Consider the following 18,875-nt stretch of genomic DNA (forward strand, 5'->3'; position numbering starts at 1 on the left):
AGAATGCACCAATTGATGGTGACTGACAGTTAACTGCCAGGCAATGTTTGAAATTTAAATAAGATAGCTTAACTCTGGTTGGTCAAGGCATTGCCCTGAAGAATGATTCAATGAACAGTTGGCACTTAGTTTGTTTAGCTGAAGCAGGCGCAATCTGTGTACATATTTCTTCTATCTGCAAAGAACAGGGCTTCGTGTATTAATATATGTAGCTTCCAGTACTAGCAAATGTACCACACTTTGCACCTGACTGATAATCTTAATTTGGCTGTCAGAGTAATTCTTAGCACATTGAGGATTATTTAACAAATGTTGTCCAATTGTGGAATAATATCTAATGTTTTGAACTTCGATGTATTGCTTTTTTTTTCAGCTATATAAAGACTTACAATTGATGAACCTGGCAGTTAAAGACCTTCTTAAAATTCTCTCCAAAGGAAATTGATTTTTTTTTAATTTTCTGAGTGGAAATGGCATTTTACAGTGATGAAGATAAGGAGGCTGATAATGAGCAGTGGTACTGTGACAGCAGAAAATGCTGCCGTTTGGCTTTTGCATTCACTTGCGGCCCAGTCAATTTAACTCTTGCTACTGGTGCATATAACACCCAAGGAGTGTTAACCACACAAACTACAAGGTCACCACCTTTGTGTAGTATAGCCCCCCTGTTCTTGGCACACATCATCTCCCCCTCAGCAGCTCTTGACATTGAAGCTGTGTTGCTAATGAGGAGTAAAATGACTGTAGCAAGGACTTGGCTGCAAACTACACAATTCCAGAATAAAGCTGTGACATTCCTGGTACAAGAATTACTGGGGAGAAGGATTGTCTTCTGTTGAACGGAGAGACAGTTCCCCTGTAGATTGGCATGAAATGTGCTCAATAGAGATAGTTGAAAGAATGTTGCCTCATCTGTGACCAGATTCTCAGGATAAATAATGTCTCAGGGCAGTTCTTGAGTTAAGTGAGCTCATACTTATGGTAATTTCTGCAATGTTCATAGAATTTTATGACTTCTATCACTTTTCCAGGCAGTCCGTTTCAGACCCTAATGAATCATAGAATCCTACAGTGCAGAAGGAGGCCATTCAGCCCATTAGGTCTGCACTGACCACAATCCCAACCAGGCCCTATCCCCATAACCCCATGCATTTACCCCAGCTAGTCCTCCTGATACTAAGGTGGATTGGCAGGGCCAATCCACCTAACAGGCTGGGACTGGAAAATCCATGAATCACTGTGTAGATACTGCCAAAGCTGGAGATCTAAAATAAAAAAACAGAAAGTACTGGAAAAACTTAGCTGGTCTGGCACGGTTTGTGGAGAGAGAAACAGAGGGCAGGATTTACTGGCCCTGCCCACTGCCAGGATCATCCAGTCCCACTAAAACTCAGTGGACCATTGGCCAGGCTGGGGCTGGAAAATCCCAGCCAGAGTTAGTATTTCAAGTCCAATATGAGTCTTGTTTGGGACAGCTCCTACAGCAGTTCTTACCATGGGAAAGAGCAGGGGATTGCTGGCAACATCTTCTGAATTTAGCGTTTAACTGTGCAAATCAAGTTGTTGCCAGTTCTCATGATGGTGAAGGCTGACAATATCACTGCAGCCACAGAATCTGGACCATTAGCCTGTCACTGTAAATGTGCAGGAACACAATACATTAAGAAGATGCAGCATTCTGGTAGTTATTCATTTGCTTTGCAAACATAATAATGCTTCAGTACCTCACTCTGTGTTCCACCATGTCAATGTATTTACAGCCCACATAAAGTAGCATGCACATCATTCACAAACTTGGATCAGAAGTTTGAAGTTTATTGAAGTTTATTTATTAGCATCACAAGTAGGCTTACATTAACACCGAAATAAACTAACTGTAGAAAACCCCTTAGTCACCACACTCCGCCACCTATTCGGGTGCACTGAGGGAGAACTTGGAATGGCCAATGCATTTAACCAGCACAATGCGAGCCTTTTAATTTTTAAGGCCTGATGTTAGTTTGAATGGTGCCTTTGCTCACCAGGGGAAACCTTTTTATACTGGCTTTCAGGAACATAAGAACATAAGAAAGAACATAAGAAATAGGAGCAGGAGTAGGCCATCTAGCCCCTCGAGCCTGCCACACGATTCAATAAGATCATGGTTGATCTGAAGTGGCTCAGTTCCACTTTCCCGCTTTCTCCCCATCACCCTTAATCCCCTTGCCTACCAAAAACCTATCTACCCGTGACTTAAATATATTTAGCGAGGTAGCCTCCACCACTTCAACGGGCAGAGAATTCCAGAGATTCACCACCCTTTGAGTGAAGAAGTCCCTCCTCAACTCCGTTCTAAACTGCTCCCCCCCTTATCTTGAGGCTGTGCCCTCTAGTCCTGCTGACCTTTCTGAGCAGGAAGAACCTCTCCACCTCTACCCTATCCATCCCCTTCATCATCTTCTACGTCTCAATAAGATCCCCCCTCATCCTTCTAAACTCCAACGAGTACAAGCCCAGTCTATTCAGCCTCTCTTCAGAGTTCAACCCCCTCAACTCCGGTATCAGCCTAGCGAACCTCCTCTGCACTCCCTCCAAGGCCAAAATATCCTTGCGCAAGTGCGGCAACCAAAACTACACACAGTACTCCAGCTGTGGCTTCACCAGTGCCCTGTACAGTTGCAGCAAGACCTCCCTACTTTTATATTCAATCCCCCTCGCTATGAAGGCCAGCATCCCATTTGCCTTCCTGATCACCTGCTGCACCTGTAGGCTGGGTTTTTGTGACTCATGCACAAGGACCCCCAGGTCCCTCTGCAGCTTTTCGGAAGACAGACTTGAACTATCAACAGTTAAATGGGGGAGAATGGCACAGTTAGTTTGCTCTCCTGTGATACTACATAAAAGCCACTTTAAGTATTTACTTTAAAGGAAATCATCTCCAGTGATGTAAAGCACCTTTGCTGCAATGTTATTTTTTATTCATTCATGGGATGTGGGCGATGTTGGCTGGGTCAGCATTTATTGTCCTGATTGAACTGACTGGCTTCCCAGGCTATTTCAGATTCAACATGCAAAACAGACCAGGTAAGGATGGCAGATTTCCTTCCCTAAAGCATGGTAGTGAACCAGATGAGTTCCTGCGACAACTGGCAATGGGTTTCATGGTCATCATTAGATTTTTAATTCCGGACTTTTTATTGCATTTGAATTTCACCATATGCCATGGAAAACATTAAGCCCCCAGAACATTACTCTGGGTCACTGGATTAGTACCCCAGTGACAGTGCTACGCCACCATCTCCGCTTAATATGTCAATTGTAAAGTCTTGGAACGGAACTTGAATAAATAACTTTATGGCTCAGGTTAACCTGAGCCAAGCTAACATTGTCATATCAATAGTGGTACTGTTGATTTTGTGGCACAATGGGTAGTGTCCTTGCCAGAAGCTGTGGGGTTAAGTCCCACTCCAGGACATGGTAGCCAAGGAAAGTGCATTTGTACCATGGCAGATAGGTTGAGTATCAACCCGCAAATCCTTTCAGCAAATGCCAATGTCAGCTGGTAAGTGCGGGAAAGATTCCTGATCAAACATGTTATGGGAAGAACTTTGATGCACCTACATCAATATGCCACCGCCACTGCCCTAATTGAACTGACCGGCTTCCTAAGCTATTTCAGATTTCATGCTGAAAACATGCTGTGACAACAGGCAGGTAAAAGTATACGTTGCTAGAGCAACGCTGACACCCTGTTAGACACCACCACCACCGCTGTGTACTTTTCCACGTACATATGTCACAAGATGTCTTGAAAGACAGATTACCATGGTGACAGGCAAAATAGAATGTCTAGAAATAAATTTAGTCATGGTGAGGTTGTTATAATGTAATTACACCTGCAGCTATCTGTGCTGGTGATCTGACCGTGGGTCTAAAAATGACAGGTTAGAATCATTGAATAACAAAGGCAAAGATAGTAGGAACAGAAGAATAATTGTAGTAGCGGTGCAAAAAGTAGAATTGTAAGATAATAATGTTTGGGATCAAGGAAAAAGGACAAGCAAGTAACAAAGTAAAACAAATTGAAGTTAATTTGGGTAGGATTCTTTGGCCTCCCCTCAGCGTCTATCTCATGGCAGGAGGTGCGGTGCCGTTTGCTGGCAGCAGGATTTTCCAGTCCCGCCACAGTCAATGGGATTTCTCATTGACTCCTCTGCATGCCACTGGAAAACCCATGCTGGGACTTGAAGGTCAGCTGGAAAGTGCCGGCCAAAAGGACGATGAAGAGAAACAATGAACAGCTAAGGAGGGAGAATGGATTGGAAAGGATCAAGGCAAAATAAATTGCTCACGAGAAAAGAGCATTTTAGAAAGGACGACTAACCAAAAATATTATAGGTGACACTGATTAAGCCTTGTGCACTTATCTAAATTTGTGTCTTCTACGTGACACAGCTCATCAAAGTTAAATGTGGGTTTATAATAAGTACTGTCTGGTTGCTCACATAAACCACGTTAAGAGGTGAAATCTTTAACATCTGAAGAGAATTTTTAAGCCAGGCATTGGGGGTGGAAGGAATGTGTGGGTTGGAGTAGAGGATTACATGAAAAATGCGACACTTTTGCATTTTGTGTCTTTCAACTTGATTGTGTCATTTAAACTTGGTAAGACCCTTAAGAAGCAATTTTAAGAAGGCACTTCATTTTAATCTAAGATTGGAATCAAAGTCCTGTCATTTTTTTTGTTGGCTGACAGGTAAAGAGCTGTCTCTGTCTGCAACACAGCCCAAGACACGATGTGATGTTTGATGTAGCTTGTGCTGGCCTGCCCGCATTGCATCATTTTCATTACAGAAAAGTGTGCTCATAAGATTAGAGGCGAGTTATTTTCAATGTGGTGAAGAGCTTTGAATTCAAACAGCCAAAAATTGCAAATTGACAAGCAATTAATCAAGACAGCCAGTCGAAAGACAGAGTGCTAGAGGGAATAGATTTCTCATGTCGTGTTAATTCTTGGGTGTGAGGGATACACAAATGAGGAGCTTTTTATCCTAAATTCAGAAACAAAATCTGCACTTGGACTGCTGGAAACCTAGAGTGCATGTATCTCGGAAGATTCAAATGGACATTTGTACGTTTTGTGATCCTGATCTGTGTCAATCGGGAAGATCCCAAGTTTGGAAGCATTCAAAAACTCATAACTGCAAGTGACCGTTCCCAGGATTTGCAGCTTCTCCACTTCCCAGCCTATGATTTTCTGTCCATCTCCAATGATTCATCCAGCAATCCAATCGGGAAAGACAATTCAGACTAGCATTTTTATTTCCCTGTATTCTTTTTTGCTGTCAAACGTTGAAGTTGGCATTCATGCCTAGAAACTCCTAAGTTTGTTTTGTAGTCTGGGTTAACTGATTGCAGCCCGGATGTTGCAAATGGACGCTGCAAAATACTTCTGAAGGCTGGTGCTGGGAGAAATATTTCAGCCAAAGTTTATTGATTTGACTTGATTTATTATTGTCACGTGTATTAATATACAATGAAAAGTACTGTTTCTTGCATGTTATATCGACAAAGCATACCGTTCATAGAGAACGAAAGGAGAAAGTGCAGAATGCAGTGTTATAGTCATAGCTAGGGTGTCGAGAAAGATCAATTTAGTGCGAGATTGGCCCATTCAAAAGTCTCTTGGCAACAGGGAAGAAGCTATTCTTGAGTCTGTTCTTGAGTTGCTCCGGATTGCTAGCCATTGATTGCGACTGGAAAATGGTTGTGGCTCTCGGATGTTATTTCCAAAGCCACCCCCCACCCCCCCCTTCATGCCCTGCCAGTGTCAAAGATCTTATTCCCATTCACTACCTAGATCTGTACCAGAAGAATGGTTACTTGGAGGAGACACATTGTGGATGACCAGCGAGAGGAAATATTACCTCTACATCAGATGGGAAGGAAATATTTGGGGATGAAAGAGATTGTTTAAGTACAGATAAAACAGCCCCTTGCATAAAATTATATGGTTGTTTTAAGTAGGAACAATTTTAGTGGCGCGATCCCAGTCACAGTCTAGCAGAGGGTTGACAAGCTAGTCACATTACTGTTATTTCAGCGGATTGGAGTTGGGTTTGGAATTAGCCGTCCTCTTCAATTCCAATCGGCCTGAGCCGGGATGAGTCCAAGTGAAAAAAGATAGTTGATATATTCTGAAGCCAGTCCAATAGCATCAGATTACCTGATTAGTCCCAATGAAATTATAACACCGAGTCAGTTAGTCTTCATCAGGCTGAAAGGTGAGAAATACTTTAAAAAGCAACATTAAGATTGCCAACTGTGGAGATTTGAGTTTTCCTGACTGTCTTTTTTGTTCGTTTTGGTCTTTACATGACCCCATGTTAGCGATGAGGATGATCACATAACAAATGATCATATAAGGTGCCATAACTGGATGAGTTTTTGTGAAATGTTTTTATTCATTTTGCATGCAATCTTTATAATATCAAAAATTACATCTCAGAATCCTGCGCTGTAATTTTGAAAACGAGAACCACCTTTGATTTCCTCCAAGATTTTATTAAGGATCAGCTCCAGTGACAGCTTCAGTGTAACACCACCGAACCTACCAGTTGGCAGTGTCCCCAAGATTTACAGTGGTATTACAGCCATTTACTTGCAGGTGTGTGGAAAGCAGTCATATTTAATCATTAAAAATGTATATGCTGGCCCATGTATTTAAAACATCATTTCTGAAGGCTTTTAATGATAACAATGGGAGCATTATGAAGATTAAATCTTTTCCTTTCAAAATTGAAAATCTTGATAGCTCAAAAATACACTGCTGGTATATGATCAGATAAAGTGATGGAAAGTTTGTGGTAGCGTAGTTAAAGATTCCATAGCTATCAGTAGTTTTAGGAAGATGAGAGTTGGCAAACATTGAGCATTCTAATAAAAGGGCCTGGATGCATGCCAACAATGACAGGACAAAAAGCTGAGAATCACGTGAATTGATGAAGCCATGGCAACACAATGGGGTCCCGTATCCCCTCCTTGCACAGCTGGATGGGTCGCAGCTGGCTGCCAGTCTCCTTTTCTCCCCCTTCCCTTTCTTGCCCGCAGTTCTTGTGAATAAGTAACAATTGTCCCCTGCACAATTCCTCTCATGTGACAGAAGCTCATTACCCAGTGCTGATGCCACAATAACACACTGTCGTTGCCATTCCGTGCACAGTTCATGCATGAAAGAAGGTTTTCAATCCATTGCTCTGCGGACTAAATGAAAACAGCAGTCATTTATAATGACAACAGACGGGACAACTCCACCCCCCCCCCCCCACCCCCTTAACCCCCACCTTCCTCCCCACCCCCCAGGCCTCTGTCAACTTGACAAGAACTGTCAACAAGCCCAAGTATCCCACAATTCCAAGTATCAGATTAATTAAATCTGCGAGACATCTGATTAACATTACGGTTTAATCCTCAAAGTCCCTTGATGGCATGCAGACTGACTTTCAGAATCAATCCTGATCTTCTAAAACTAGGTCTGATATTAAAAAGGCTTATGAGTTTTTTTTGTTAAAATATATTTATGTGTACAGCTGCTAATAAATTTCTTGTCATTTGATTTTTAATAATGATCTGATTTAATGAGCATGTGTCCTTTTTATAAGGAATAATCTTTATTTCAGCAAGAATGGTCACCCCCGATGACTGATTAAAACATACTTTGACATGCAAAAATTGTATCAAGTTAGTGGTGGTGAAGGATTTGTTGGAATGATCTGTGTATGAAACTTTGCCCCTCGTTGGTCTGGCTTTCACCGTTATCTGCTACAATAAACAATTTCTCTATCTTTACAATTCAATAACTTGAAGGCATTAAATGCTTGATTTCTTTTTAAAAATGTATTTACCTAACAAAAATTATTCTTTTGAAGACTGGGGCTAAAATTCTTTCTCCCACTGTGTCATTTTGCCAAAGGCACAACTGTTGGCAGATTGCCTGCCCACTGGGGGCCCAGTTGAGTGACTAAAACCTGATGTCCTCTGAGTGTGCTGCATTGGAGATTGGGTGGGGGTGGAAAGGGGGAGGGGCCCTCATTTATTGGTGCTCAAAGATGGAGCTAAATAATTGTAATGGCCACCCTTGTGGTTGCCTACTTGTGCTGTTCCCCCTCCTCCCCCTATTTTTCAAGGCCTCCCCACCCGGCCCCAGCTTCTGCTAAGCTACTGAGGCACTGCCTCAGCAGCAGCCTCAGCAATGGCCTCTGTGAGCAGTCGCACTGCTGAGCAGGCCACTGTCTGATCGAGGGTGAGCCATCTTTAATTGGATGGCAGCCCTGGCACTGACCACTTAATTGGTCACTACTGGGTCCTGACGCCTGCTGAAGTGGGGTCGCCTCCTGCTTAGACGACGACAGCAAGACTCCTACAGCTCTCAAAAACTTCTGAGCTGTCTATTTAACTATCGTTTAAATTTTATTTTATTTGTTCTATTTTATTCCTCTTCTTAGTCAATGCCCCAAATCATCACAAATGTAGATGGGCTAGGGAAGAGATGTGGTTGTTAGACCATTCCCTTGTGAAGGCCTAAAATTGATTGTGCACATCTCCTTACCAGACAGCAGTACACACTGTTAAAGATATGGGAAGAATTGATTGCAATTAGTTCCCAAAACTGGGAGTACCAGTGAGATTGCTAAAGAGACATAGTTAAATCTACTAGCTACTGAACACGCCACAAACTAGATCATTTGTGGTTTCTTGGTGCCAGTTTGACTCTTCTGAGAGTTTTGATTCACCAAAAATATTTTGCATTATTTTAATTCGGTATTCACATTTCATGTCTTGATTTATAATGTTTGCCATTTGTTTTGCAATACACACGTTGTGAAAGCTGACAATTGCCAAACAGACTGAGTTTTGAGAACATATTTTGTATGCTTCTGATCAGTGTGGGAATTATTATAGAATCCCTACAGTGCAGAAAGAGGCCATTGTGACTGCGCCGACTATAATCTCACCCAGGTCCTAGCCCCATAACCCTATTTACCGTATTTACCCTACTAATCACCCTGACTCTAATGGGCAACTTAGCAAAGCCAATCGACACAACTGGCACGAGTACCAATGGGAAACTCACACAAATACAGTGATAACACGCAAAACCAACACAGACAGTCACCCAAAGCTGGAATTGAGTCCGGGTCCCTGGCTGTGTGAGGCAGCAGTGCTAACCATTGTGCCACCAGCTGTACTGCCCATGTAGCAAAGGAAGGTGAGACGCAGTATTAAGCTTTCATCATAAATCCAAACTGAAATTTACTCGGTGAATTCAAATCACCTGATCTAAAACAGTGCAATTTCTGAGTGTAAATTGAAAATTTATTCACCTCCTTACAGCTAGTTAGTTTGGAGTCAAAACATATGCATCAGAAATGTAGAATGGAAGATATTAATTCAATTTCAGCCCACTTGTCATATCTGTGTTGTACATAATTCCCTTGTGGGGAAAAAAAAACTCTTTTGAAAGCATTTCTAACTTCATTATAAAAAAAAACTCCCATTGCCAAATGACAGGGAATGCAGTTCCTGCTGGAATTTTTGAGGCCTGGACCAGAGGCTTTACGAACCCAATGACCTGAATTTTACCGCCCGCCCATCACGAGGGCGGACAACAGGAAGGTCTGTTGACCTCGGGCAGGATTTAACAGTTTCGAGATGAGTGAGGCCATAAAATTCCGCCCCACATCTTGTCAAAGAATTGGTTGCATCAGCAATTGTCATTCACCTGCTAAAGAAGTTCCTCATTATGACAATGCCTCTTTTGACATAGAAACACTAATGTTTACCTAATTTTGCAAAAAATAATTGGCTAGCTCATGCATGATAAAGTCACAAGTGAGTTATCTCCATAGAAGCTCTGAAAATTGATCAATGGAGGGGTATTAGATCAATGTCTCTTTTTAACATGTCTCTTAGGTCATTACGCCAGGCTCAACGAGCTGGAACATTTTACTCTGGAAAACCGTAAACATGAGGGAGTCGTGATTGATGTGTTAGCGTGATAAAGGGACTACAAATGTGGACAGATTATTTGCATGAAGTTAGAGGGTATGAGGGGACGTGAATGTTTTACGAGTGTAAGTTTGATTAGGGATGCAGCCTCGATGTAAACTTTCGAAAGAGAACTGGACAGGTTGCTGGAGGAAATTGAAATTAGTGTGCGTGGAGGGTGGATGGAATGCTGCGTGATCTCATTTGTGATCGTGGTCCTTCTCTCAAAGATTGTTCTTGGTTGCCTTTGGGGATAAGAGAGAATCTTAATAGATGCCTCTTTCCCCCTGAATCAGCCAAGCATTTTAGAAATATTTTTAGCTGCTCCTCCAGAAGGTTACATTGCTGCTGGTGGTTAAGTTGCATCAGAGGTCTCATTGCAGTACAGCTGACTGGGAGTGATTCACTGGATAAGTTTTCTCCATCCACCCTTTTTTTTGCATGCTTGCAGTAATTTACCAGCAGATATGAAAACTGTAGCACACAGACTTCCATGAAAGGTTTAATTCCATTTTTCTCCTCAGTAATTTTACCTCTTTCCCACACGTGAATGAATGTATTAGTTTCTTGCTGTGGAGCAGTGCTGCAGACACCCAGTTATCCTCTGATATCTTGTCCAATTGCTTGTTCACGAGTGCACTTTGACAGTGCATATTGGAAGACTATTTCACCACAAATAGGTATCGCAGCTGAGTCCAATTCTATCCTCATCAGAAGCTTATACGTGATAGCAGAGATTGCTAGATAACAATCACGGGCTGCAATCATTTTTCGTCATTGCAAACCAGGTTACAAGGTGCCTTGAATACTGCCTCACGTGAGAACAGCTTAGCTGCGATTGGACTGGGCAACATAGCTTAAGTATTCATTAAATAAACTAAAAAGCCAATGGAGGGGGAAAGAGAGAGAGAGAAAGTGTGTGTGTCAGTGTCAGGAAAGGAGGGAAAGACAGAATTAACATGAGCAAAAGTAGTGTATTATATATTTGGTTACCAAATATAAAATGTCATGATGTGACAAAAAGTCTGGGATCAAGTTACTACCAAAGTATATTTGGTACGTTTACAATCTCTCCCTTCCCCCTTGGACTTAATTTCCTTGGTGTGTTCGGTGCAGACAATAAAATGAAAATTTTCTTGGATTATCATTTCCATTCAACCAGTCTTTGTTAAGTCTGAAAAACATTTGGTTTGGTCGGTTGCCGTTGGAGGCTGCTATAGCTGGTGAAAGGATGATCTGATAGTTGAAGAATGCTTTTGTCTGTAGGGGGCCTAGGTAGAGTTGCATGGAGCAGCTAGAGGTAAAAGAAAAACCCGGGACAAACAAAGGATCTAGAAATGTCTAGGCCTGCAGACTTTGAACCGCTTAAATCCTTCCCGGCTTACGTTGGTAACCCTTGTTCGCTGAAGCCCAGCAGCATGTTTCTTGTGATTGTTAGATGTTTAAAGGGGCACACTTCATGATAAGGTCTTTGGCAAATGTTTCTATGTTTGTTTACAAGCAGATGGTGTAAATTGCAGAACCTGCACGTTAATTTATTATAACTGTTCTTGAAGAACAAAGGATTTATCAAAACCTTCTTTCATGACAGTAATCATCCTTTTAATGTTGCACCTTTTTTGAATAACCTTCTCCGTCCCCTGTTATTTCATAATGTGACGTGGTCATAAAGATGTGGTTTCAAAATCACTTTAAAGGTATCTTTAGATTGGCCAGTCAATGCTTCCTGCACAATGAGAGGCACTTCTGTGCCTCACTTTCTTCCTTAGTACATTTAAGCTGAGAGTTAGCCCTTCTGGACTCCGCCGTGAAATACAGAGAACCAGATGCTGTATGAGTGAAAATGTCCCCGCCCCCCCAACCAACATTTGTTTCACCGAAGCTAGCTAATTTAATCCAATGGGACATCAGAAGTGCAGCCACAGTAAGGAAATCCATGGAAATACAATCAGCTATACTCCCATATTATTTGATTTGGTTATTATTGTCACATGTATCGGGATGCAGTGAAAAGTATTGTCTCCTGCACACTATACAGACAAAACATACCATTCATAGACTACAAAGGGGAGAAGGAAAGGAGAGGGTGCAGAATATAGTGTTACAGTCACAGCTGGAGTGTAGGAAAAAAATCAGCTTAATATAAGGTAGATACATTCAGAAGTCTAATGGCAGTAGGGAGGAAGCTGTTCTTGAGTCAGTTGGCACGTGATCTAAGAGTTTGGTATCTTTTTCCCGATGGAAGAAAGTGAAAGAGAGAATGTCCGGGGTGCATGGGGTCCTCGATTATGTTGGCTGCTTCCGCAAAGCAGCGGCAGGTGTAGGCAGAGTCAGTGGATGGGAGGCTGGTTTGCATTATTGACTGGGCTACATTCACAGCCCTTTGTAATTTCTTGTGGTCTTAGTCAGAGCAGGAGTCATGCCATGGTGTGATACATCTGGAAAGGATGCTTCCTATGCATTGTTAATTTTTAAGCAACTCTGTTGGGGCTGAAGCATGATGTGTTTATCTTCGTGGATGTTTAGTTTAGTTATACGTTTAGTTCTTCGATTGTGCTGCAGAGCCAGTAGTGGTGATGGTTCAAGGCCCATCCTTCCTATAGGGGTATGTCACCTCAAACTCCTGTCATATACCTCCTGCTGCTTGGGGTTGAAAGAACACTGGCACTGAGGCCCGAGAACTTCAATGCAAGTAACCAAAATAATGGATTGTACAAACCTGAGAAGGTTTATATTGATGTGGAGCTGCTGGCATTTGACTGGGGTAAACACAGTAAGAAGTTCTTACAAGGTTTATGTTCCCAGTTAACTGAATGTACTGTACGTTGTTAAACATAAAAAATTGCTTAGATCCAAAAAGATAAAGACATTGAGAGTTATTTGGACCAGTGCCATACGTGGTTGATTACACTGTAAGAATATAAGAAAACATTAAAATTATTGTTGAGAGGGCCTTCAGGCAAAAGAGCATTTCTAAAATAAACAGTTCACAATGCCAAATCTCCATCAGAAATGAAAGGACAGGGTATTCTTTCAGTTTGAGTCATTCTTTCTTTAAAAAGAGACGTGCGTTAGTTCCATCACAGGAAGAGAAGACAGACATAATGGGTGGAATGCTCCCAAAAAAGTTCTAAGTGTTGTTGATGAGATTCTCGCTGGGTAGTTTGAGGTGAGAGGCTGAGTAGATTGGGACTATATTCATTGGAATTTTGAAGAATGAGGGGAAGGGATCTTATAGAAACATATAAAATTATGAAAGGAATAGATAAGATTTAAGCAGGGAAGTTGTTTTTGCTGCCAGATGAAACCAGAGCTGGGGGCATGGCCTCAAAATAAGGAGGAGCAGATTTAGGGCTGAGTTGAGGGGAAACTTCTATACCCAAAGTGTTGCGAATCTGTGGAATTCCCTGCCCAGTGAAGCAGTTGCGGCTTCTTCATTGAATGTTTTTAATGCAAGAATAGATAAATTTTTGGACACTAAAGAAATTAAGGATTATGGTGAGCAAGCGGGTAAGTGGCGCTGAGTCTACAAAAAGATCAGCCATGATCTTATTGAATGGCAAAGCAGGCTCGAGGGGTCAGATGACCCACTCCTGCTCCTAGCTCTTATGTGATTCAGTTCTCGTTTCACCTCTCCTTAGAATTTTTTTTGGAGTCTGGGGAGATTTTCACTGAATTCACCCACACTTCAATTTCTTTAGAGTGGGGACTTAAAAACCAACAAGACCAACACCTTGGAGATCGGGACACCATTTTAAATCTCCAGACAGTCCTGCAAACCACCCCCCAGCTCCCCCCCCACCCCCTCCTCTCTCCCCACCATTGGCAGTGCCAAACTGCCATGGCATCAACCTGCCATTTTCCCAACCACCTGGACCTTCAGTGGCCTCCAAGCCCCCAGTGTGGCCATCATGACCGGTCTCCATTTGTGGAGACCTGTAGTGATTCGTGCTGGGTTCCCGCTGAGCTTGAAGGTCAGAGAATTGCAGGAGCCAGCAAACTGACCCTGCATTTTTAAATGAATATTTAAATATACTAATCTGGCTCACGTCCTCCCTGGGCCTGAACCAGATTGCGTTGGGGTGCAGAGGCTGAGAGAAACTCAGAATGGATTATCATAGGTGCTAACCACTCGATGGACGCTCCTCCGTGATTCTCCGTCCTTAGCACGGGTTCTGCATGAGCATGCAGAACCGGAATTAATTTGATCGCAGTAATATCACACCCACAAGTACTTTTTGTTTGACATAATTTATATGGTTGTAGTTTATATTTGTAAATGGATTTATTGTATAGTTCAACCAATTTAGTTTGATAAAGACCCTTTGGCACGGTGGCATAGTGGTTAGCATTGCTGCCTCACAGCAAGATGTCTCACAACACCAGGTTAAAGTCCAACAGGTTTATTTGGTAGCACAAGCCACTAGTCTAGTGGCTGTGTTTACCCCAGTCCAATGCTTGCATCTCCACATCATGGCCTCACAGTGCCAGGGACCTGGGTTTCATTCCGGCTTCAGGTCTGTGGAGTTTGTATGTTTTCCTCACGTCTGCGTGGGTTTTCTACAAGTGCTCCAGTTTCCTCCCACAAAGATGTGCGGCTCAGGTGAATTGGCCAGGCTAAATTGCCCCTTAGTGTCAGGGGGGTTAGCTACATGGGATTATGGGGAAAGGATGTGGGTGGGATTGTGGTCGGTGCAAACTCGATGGGTCAAATGGCCTCCTTCTGCGCTGTAGGGTTCTATAGTTCTTAGAAATAACCTTTAGGTCTGTACATTTAGTTAAATGTTTATAAACATTTCTGGGAACACTCAGAAAATTATTGTGCAGACATTGCAAGGTCCAAGTGCTTTACAGTACAAGTACTGACTGAAAGCTTGTAATAATTAAGGCACAATGATGAATAGCCTCAGCTGTCTTGAAAAGTACTGTTGACTTCTGTCATTTTCAAGGTAATTAACTCTGCATTGGACTCAAAATACGGGTTCATTTGTTTGTCCAGAAGGGATACACGCTTTCAAATTCTGTTAATAATGTCTATCAAAATAGTTTTCTACGATTAAAGGCATATTTTGCCTCCCTCCCCCCACCACCCCCACCCACCATGGATTATTCAGAAGAAACAATGTAGAAAGAAACAACAGAACTAATATTGAATCATTTGCTTAAAACATATGAAATATGGTTACACTATTTTGAAACAATGCACTGTGAGAAGTTCAGTATTGCCCTGTTGTAGTGCATGTTGTCAAGATTAATTGCAAAATAATGATTTAACCTGCAAATCTTTGGACTGTGGGAGGAAACAAGAGCACTTGGAGGAAAGACATAGGGAGAATGTGCAAACTCCACACAGACAGTGACCCAAGGTCAGAATCAAACCTGGCTCCCTGGCGATGTGATGCAGCAGTGCTAACCACTATGCCACACAGTAACTCGTCCCCAATACAATGATAATGGTTATAATGATACCATTATAAGAGTTTTGCTTTTATTCATGTGAAGAAAGGGCAGAGCTGTCACTTCAACATTACCTTGTCAGGAGAAAAGTTTTATTTATTAGTGTCACAAGTAGGCGTACATTAACAGTGCAATGAAGTTACTGTGAAAATTCCCTAGTCTCCAGCGCCTGTTTGGCTACATTGAGAGAGAATTTAGCATGGCCAATGCACCTAACCAGCATGTCCTTCAGAAAGTGGGAGGAACCTGGAGCACCTGGAGGAAACCCACACAGACACAGGGAGAACATACAAACTCCACAGAGACAGTCACCCAAGCCAGGAATCGAATCCAGGGCGCTGGTGGTGTGAGGCAGCAGTGCTAACCACTGTGCCACCAAGTCACCACTGGAACTCTGCAGGGAGCAGTAGGAAATAATGGGAGTCTTGAGGCTGGAATTGAGACCTGGAGCTCTGCAGACAGCAGGGCAGGTTCTTGGCCAAGGAATGAATAGGAAACTGACATGGTAATTGTCTACCACAAAATGTTTTTTTTTCTTGTGACTGAACTAATCAGAACAGAAAAGGTGGAAATGTTAATAGTTGCTAAGCAGTTCATAACTTGAATATTACTGAAAAGTGATACATGTTGCTGAAGCTTTTCATCTTGCACTCATCAGGACAAATGCAAAAATTTCAAGCGATTACTACAGAATTAAAAAGTGCTGGTTGGTCAGCAAGATGAATCTGGTCAAAGTGTTGTCAATTTGCGTATTAATCATGGTGTGCAAAATTTACTATATTTTTTTCTCTACAGCCAGTTGTTGGGAAGTCAGGTGTTCCTCAAGGACCTTCTGAGCAAAAGGTGGCCGTGGTTACTGTTGATGACTGTGACACTTCCGTTGCATTGCGTTTTGGCAGTTTCATTGGGAATTATTCCTGTTCAGCTCAAGGAACTCAGTCAGGATCAAAAAAGTAAGTTTTTTTTCGAAGCAAAATAAATTAACTGATGCGAATTCTCCCCTTTGTTATCACAGACTATGCTGAGTGTTTAAATACATGACTCTCTCTACCCCAGTGGTTCAGTGAGTACAGTGAATTGCACAGAAAATTCCAGCTTTCGTCAAAAGCAGCAGCCAGTTACATTTCTGTAGCACCTTTTAACAGAGAAAAATATCCCAAAGTACTTCCCAGGGATGTAAAAACTAGAAGCAAAGGTAAGAAGGCAGATTACTACTACAGCTGTAAATTGGGAGAGGGGAGTGTGCAGCAGGACCTGGGTGTCCTTGTGCACCAGTCGCTGAAGATAAGCATGCAGGTGCAGCAGGCGGTAAAGAAGGCAAATGGCATGTTGGCCTTCATTGTGAGAGGTTTTGGGCACAGGAGCAGGGATGTGTTGTTGCAATTATACAGGGCCTTGGTGAGGTCACAACTAGAGTACTGTGTGCAGTTTTGTTCTCCTTTTTTGAAGAAAGATGTTCTTGCTCTCGTGGGAGTGCAGCGAAAGTTTACCAGGCTGATTTCAGGGATGGCGGGACTGATATAAAAGGAAAACTTGATTAGGATTGTTTTTGCTGAAGTTCAGGTAAATGAAGAGCGATCTCATAGGGATCTATAAAATTCTAACAGGACTAGACAGGTTAGATGCAGGGAGGATGTTCCCGATGTTGGAGGAGTCCAGAACCAAGGGTCACAGTCTGAGGATTCAGGGTAGACCATATAGCACAGAGGTGAGGAGACATTTCTTCACCCAAAGAGTGGTGAGCCTGTGGAATTCATTACCACAGGAAGTAGTTGACGCCAAAGCATACCATAAGCATAGACACGGGTCAAGGGAGGTGTAGGAAAAATACATTGTTAAGATGGCAGCGCGGGCTCGTTGGACTAAAGGGCCTGTTTCCCGTGCTGTTCTTTGTTCATTGAATGTATTCAAGAGGCAACTAGATATAACACTTGGAGTGAATGGGATCAAAGGTTATGGGGGAAAAGCAGGATTAGGTTATTGAGTTGGACGATCAGCCATGTTCATAATGAATGGCGGAGCAGGTTCAAAGGACCAAATGGCCTCCTCCTGCTCCTATCTTCTATTCTTCTATGTAAGGAAAACAGGCACAGATCCAAAGCAGAGGTGACTAAATGCTTGATTGAAGAAATGGATCTTAATAAAGGAGGGGTGCTGGAGAGGTAGAGAGATGAAGCAAGGTTTTAGGTGACTAAAGTCATAGTTATTGATAGTGAGACAAAGAAAGAGGCTTCATAGGAGGCCACAGGTACTGAAATTTGCAGAGAATAAATACACTGTCCTCTGCAGTTCTAAGCTTGACCAACTGGAAGGTCTGAAGATCGGGATGATGAAAAGGACCGAAAAGCAACCTGTATTCTTTTGATGGCAATGATGACCGCTATCAGCATTAATGTAAAATCCAGGCTCAAGTCTTCATACTTAAAACATTACCATTGTGTTCCTGACTACCCTTAAGCAATGCTGTGGAATATCCACTATTGTATTACAAGGTAGAACTTGTTGATTGTATGGTTACGTGTATTTTGACACATACCAGATGAAATCTTCAGTAAATATGACTACCAATTGTTTTCTTTAATTCTGTCTTTACCGCAAAGTGAGGGAAATGCCAGTAACAGATCATCCAACCACATTGCTTCAGACACATTGCATCATTCATAATTTCATTCCACACAATACTGCATTTCAATCACAATCTTTCTGTCCAATCTCAGCATGTTCTACTAAATTAACCACCCACGTGTATCTCAGGTATTTGAAGGATTGTTTGTTTTGGCTATATTCAACTGGCAGCCGCACCAACTATATATTTTTTTCTCTTAATGTGATTGCAGTAAAGAAATCAATGAAAAGGAGAGTACTTGCAGGAGTCCTGCAAATATTTTATTATTCTTCTCCCATTCTCTCCTGTCCTTCCCATTATGTGGGGGTCTCTGCTGCTTAAGTTTCTGCATCAGTCAAGTGTGTGTTGGCTGTGACTATGTGGGCGATTTGATTGGAGAGAATTACAGCCAAACCCACTCAGTGATGGCCACATATTCACACTTTTCCAACAGGGGTCACTGAACATCAAGTCTGATTACCCACTGCAATTGTCAGTCGATAAAACTGCATGTATGTCAAGTGTGCACAATGTTTCCTTTGTTAATTACATTTCATCTCCTTCATACATAAAATCAGACAATGTTGCCTCAATTTTATTCATGCAACTTGAATGTTAATGTAAGAACAAATTTTGGGGACTCAGTGCTCAAATTCTAATAAAACCATTAATCGAGCTTCTATGTAGTGCGTGTTCATGGTACGTGATACTGTTTTGCCATTTGCTTGTATTATTGCATATGCTCCTGTGTTAAAATGAAGCCATAACCGGCCTCTAATTCAAACAT

The 18,875-nt window shown here is 42.1% G+C and overlaps 1 protein-coding gene across 3 annotated transcripts in view; it reads left to right on the forward strand.

The window, feature by feature from the left end:
- The window catches only part of celsr2 (cadherin, EGF LAG seven-pass G-type receptor 2), a 309,225-nt gene that overhangs the window by 190,770 nt on the left and 99,580 nt on the right, over positions 1-18,875 (forward strand). For all 3 annotated transcript variants that reach the window (XM_080210022.1, XM_080210025.1, XM_080210024.1), the window contains exon 6: positions 16,279-16,436. In XM_080210022.1, coding sequence (XP_080066148.1) covers positions 16,279-16,436 — 158 coding nt within the window. The remainder of the gene's footprint in view (positions 1-16,278; positions 16,437-18,875) is intronic.

Source organism: Carcharhinus amblyrhynchos, chromosome 22 (genome assembly GCF_965287045.1).
Source record: "Carcharhinus amblyrhynchos chromosome 22, sCarAmb.v2.hapA, whole genome shotgun sequence".
Classification (NCBI taxonomy): domain Eukaryota; kingdom Metazoa; phylum Chordata; class Chondrichthyes; order Carcharhiniformes; family Carcharhinidae; genus Carcharhinus; species Carcharhinus amblyrhynchos.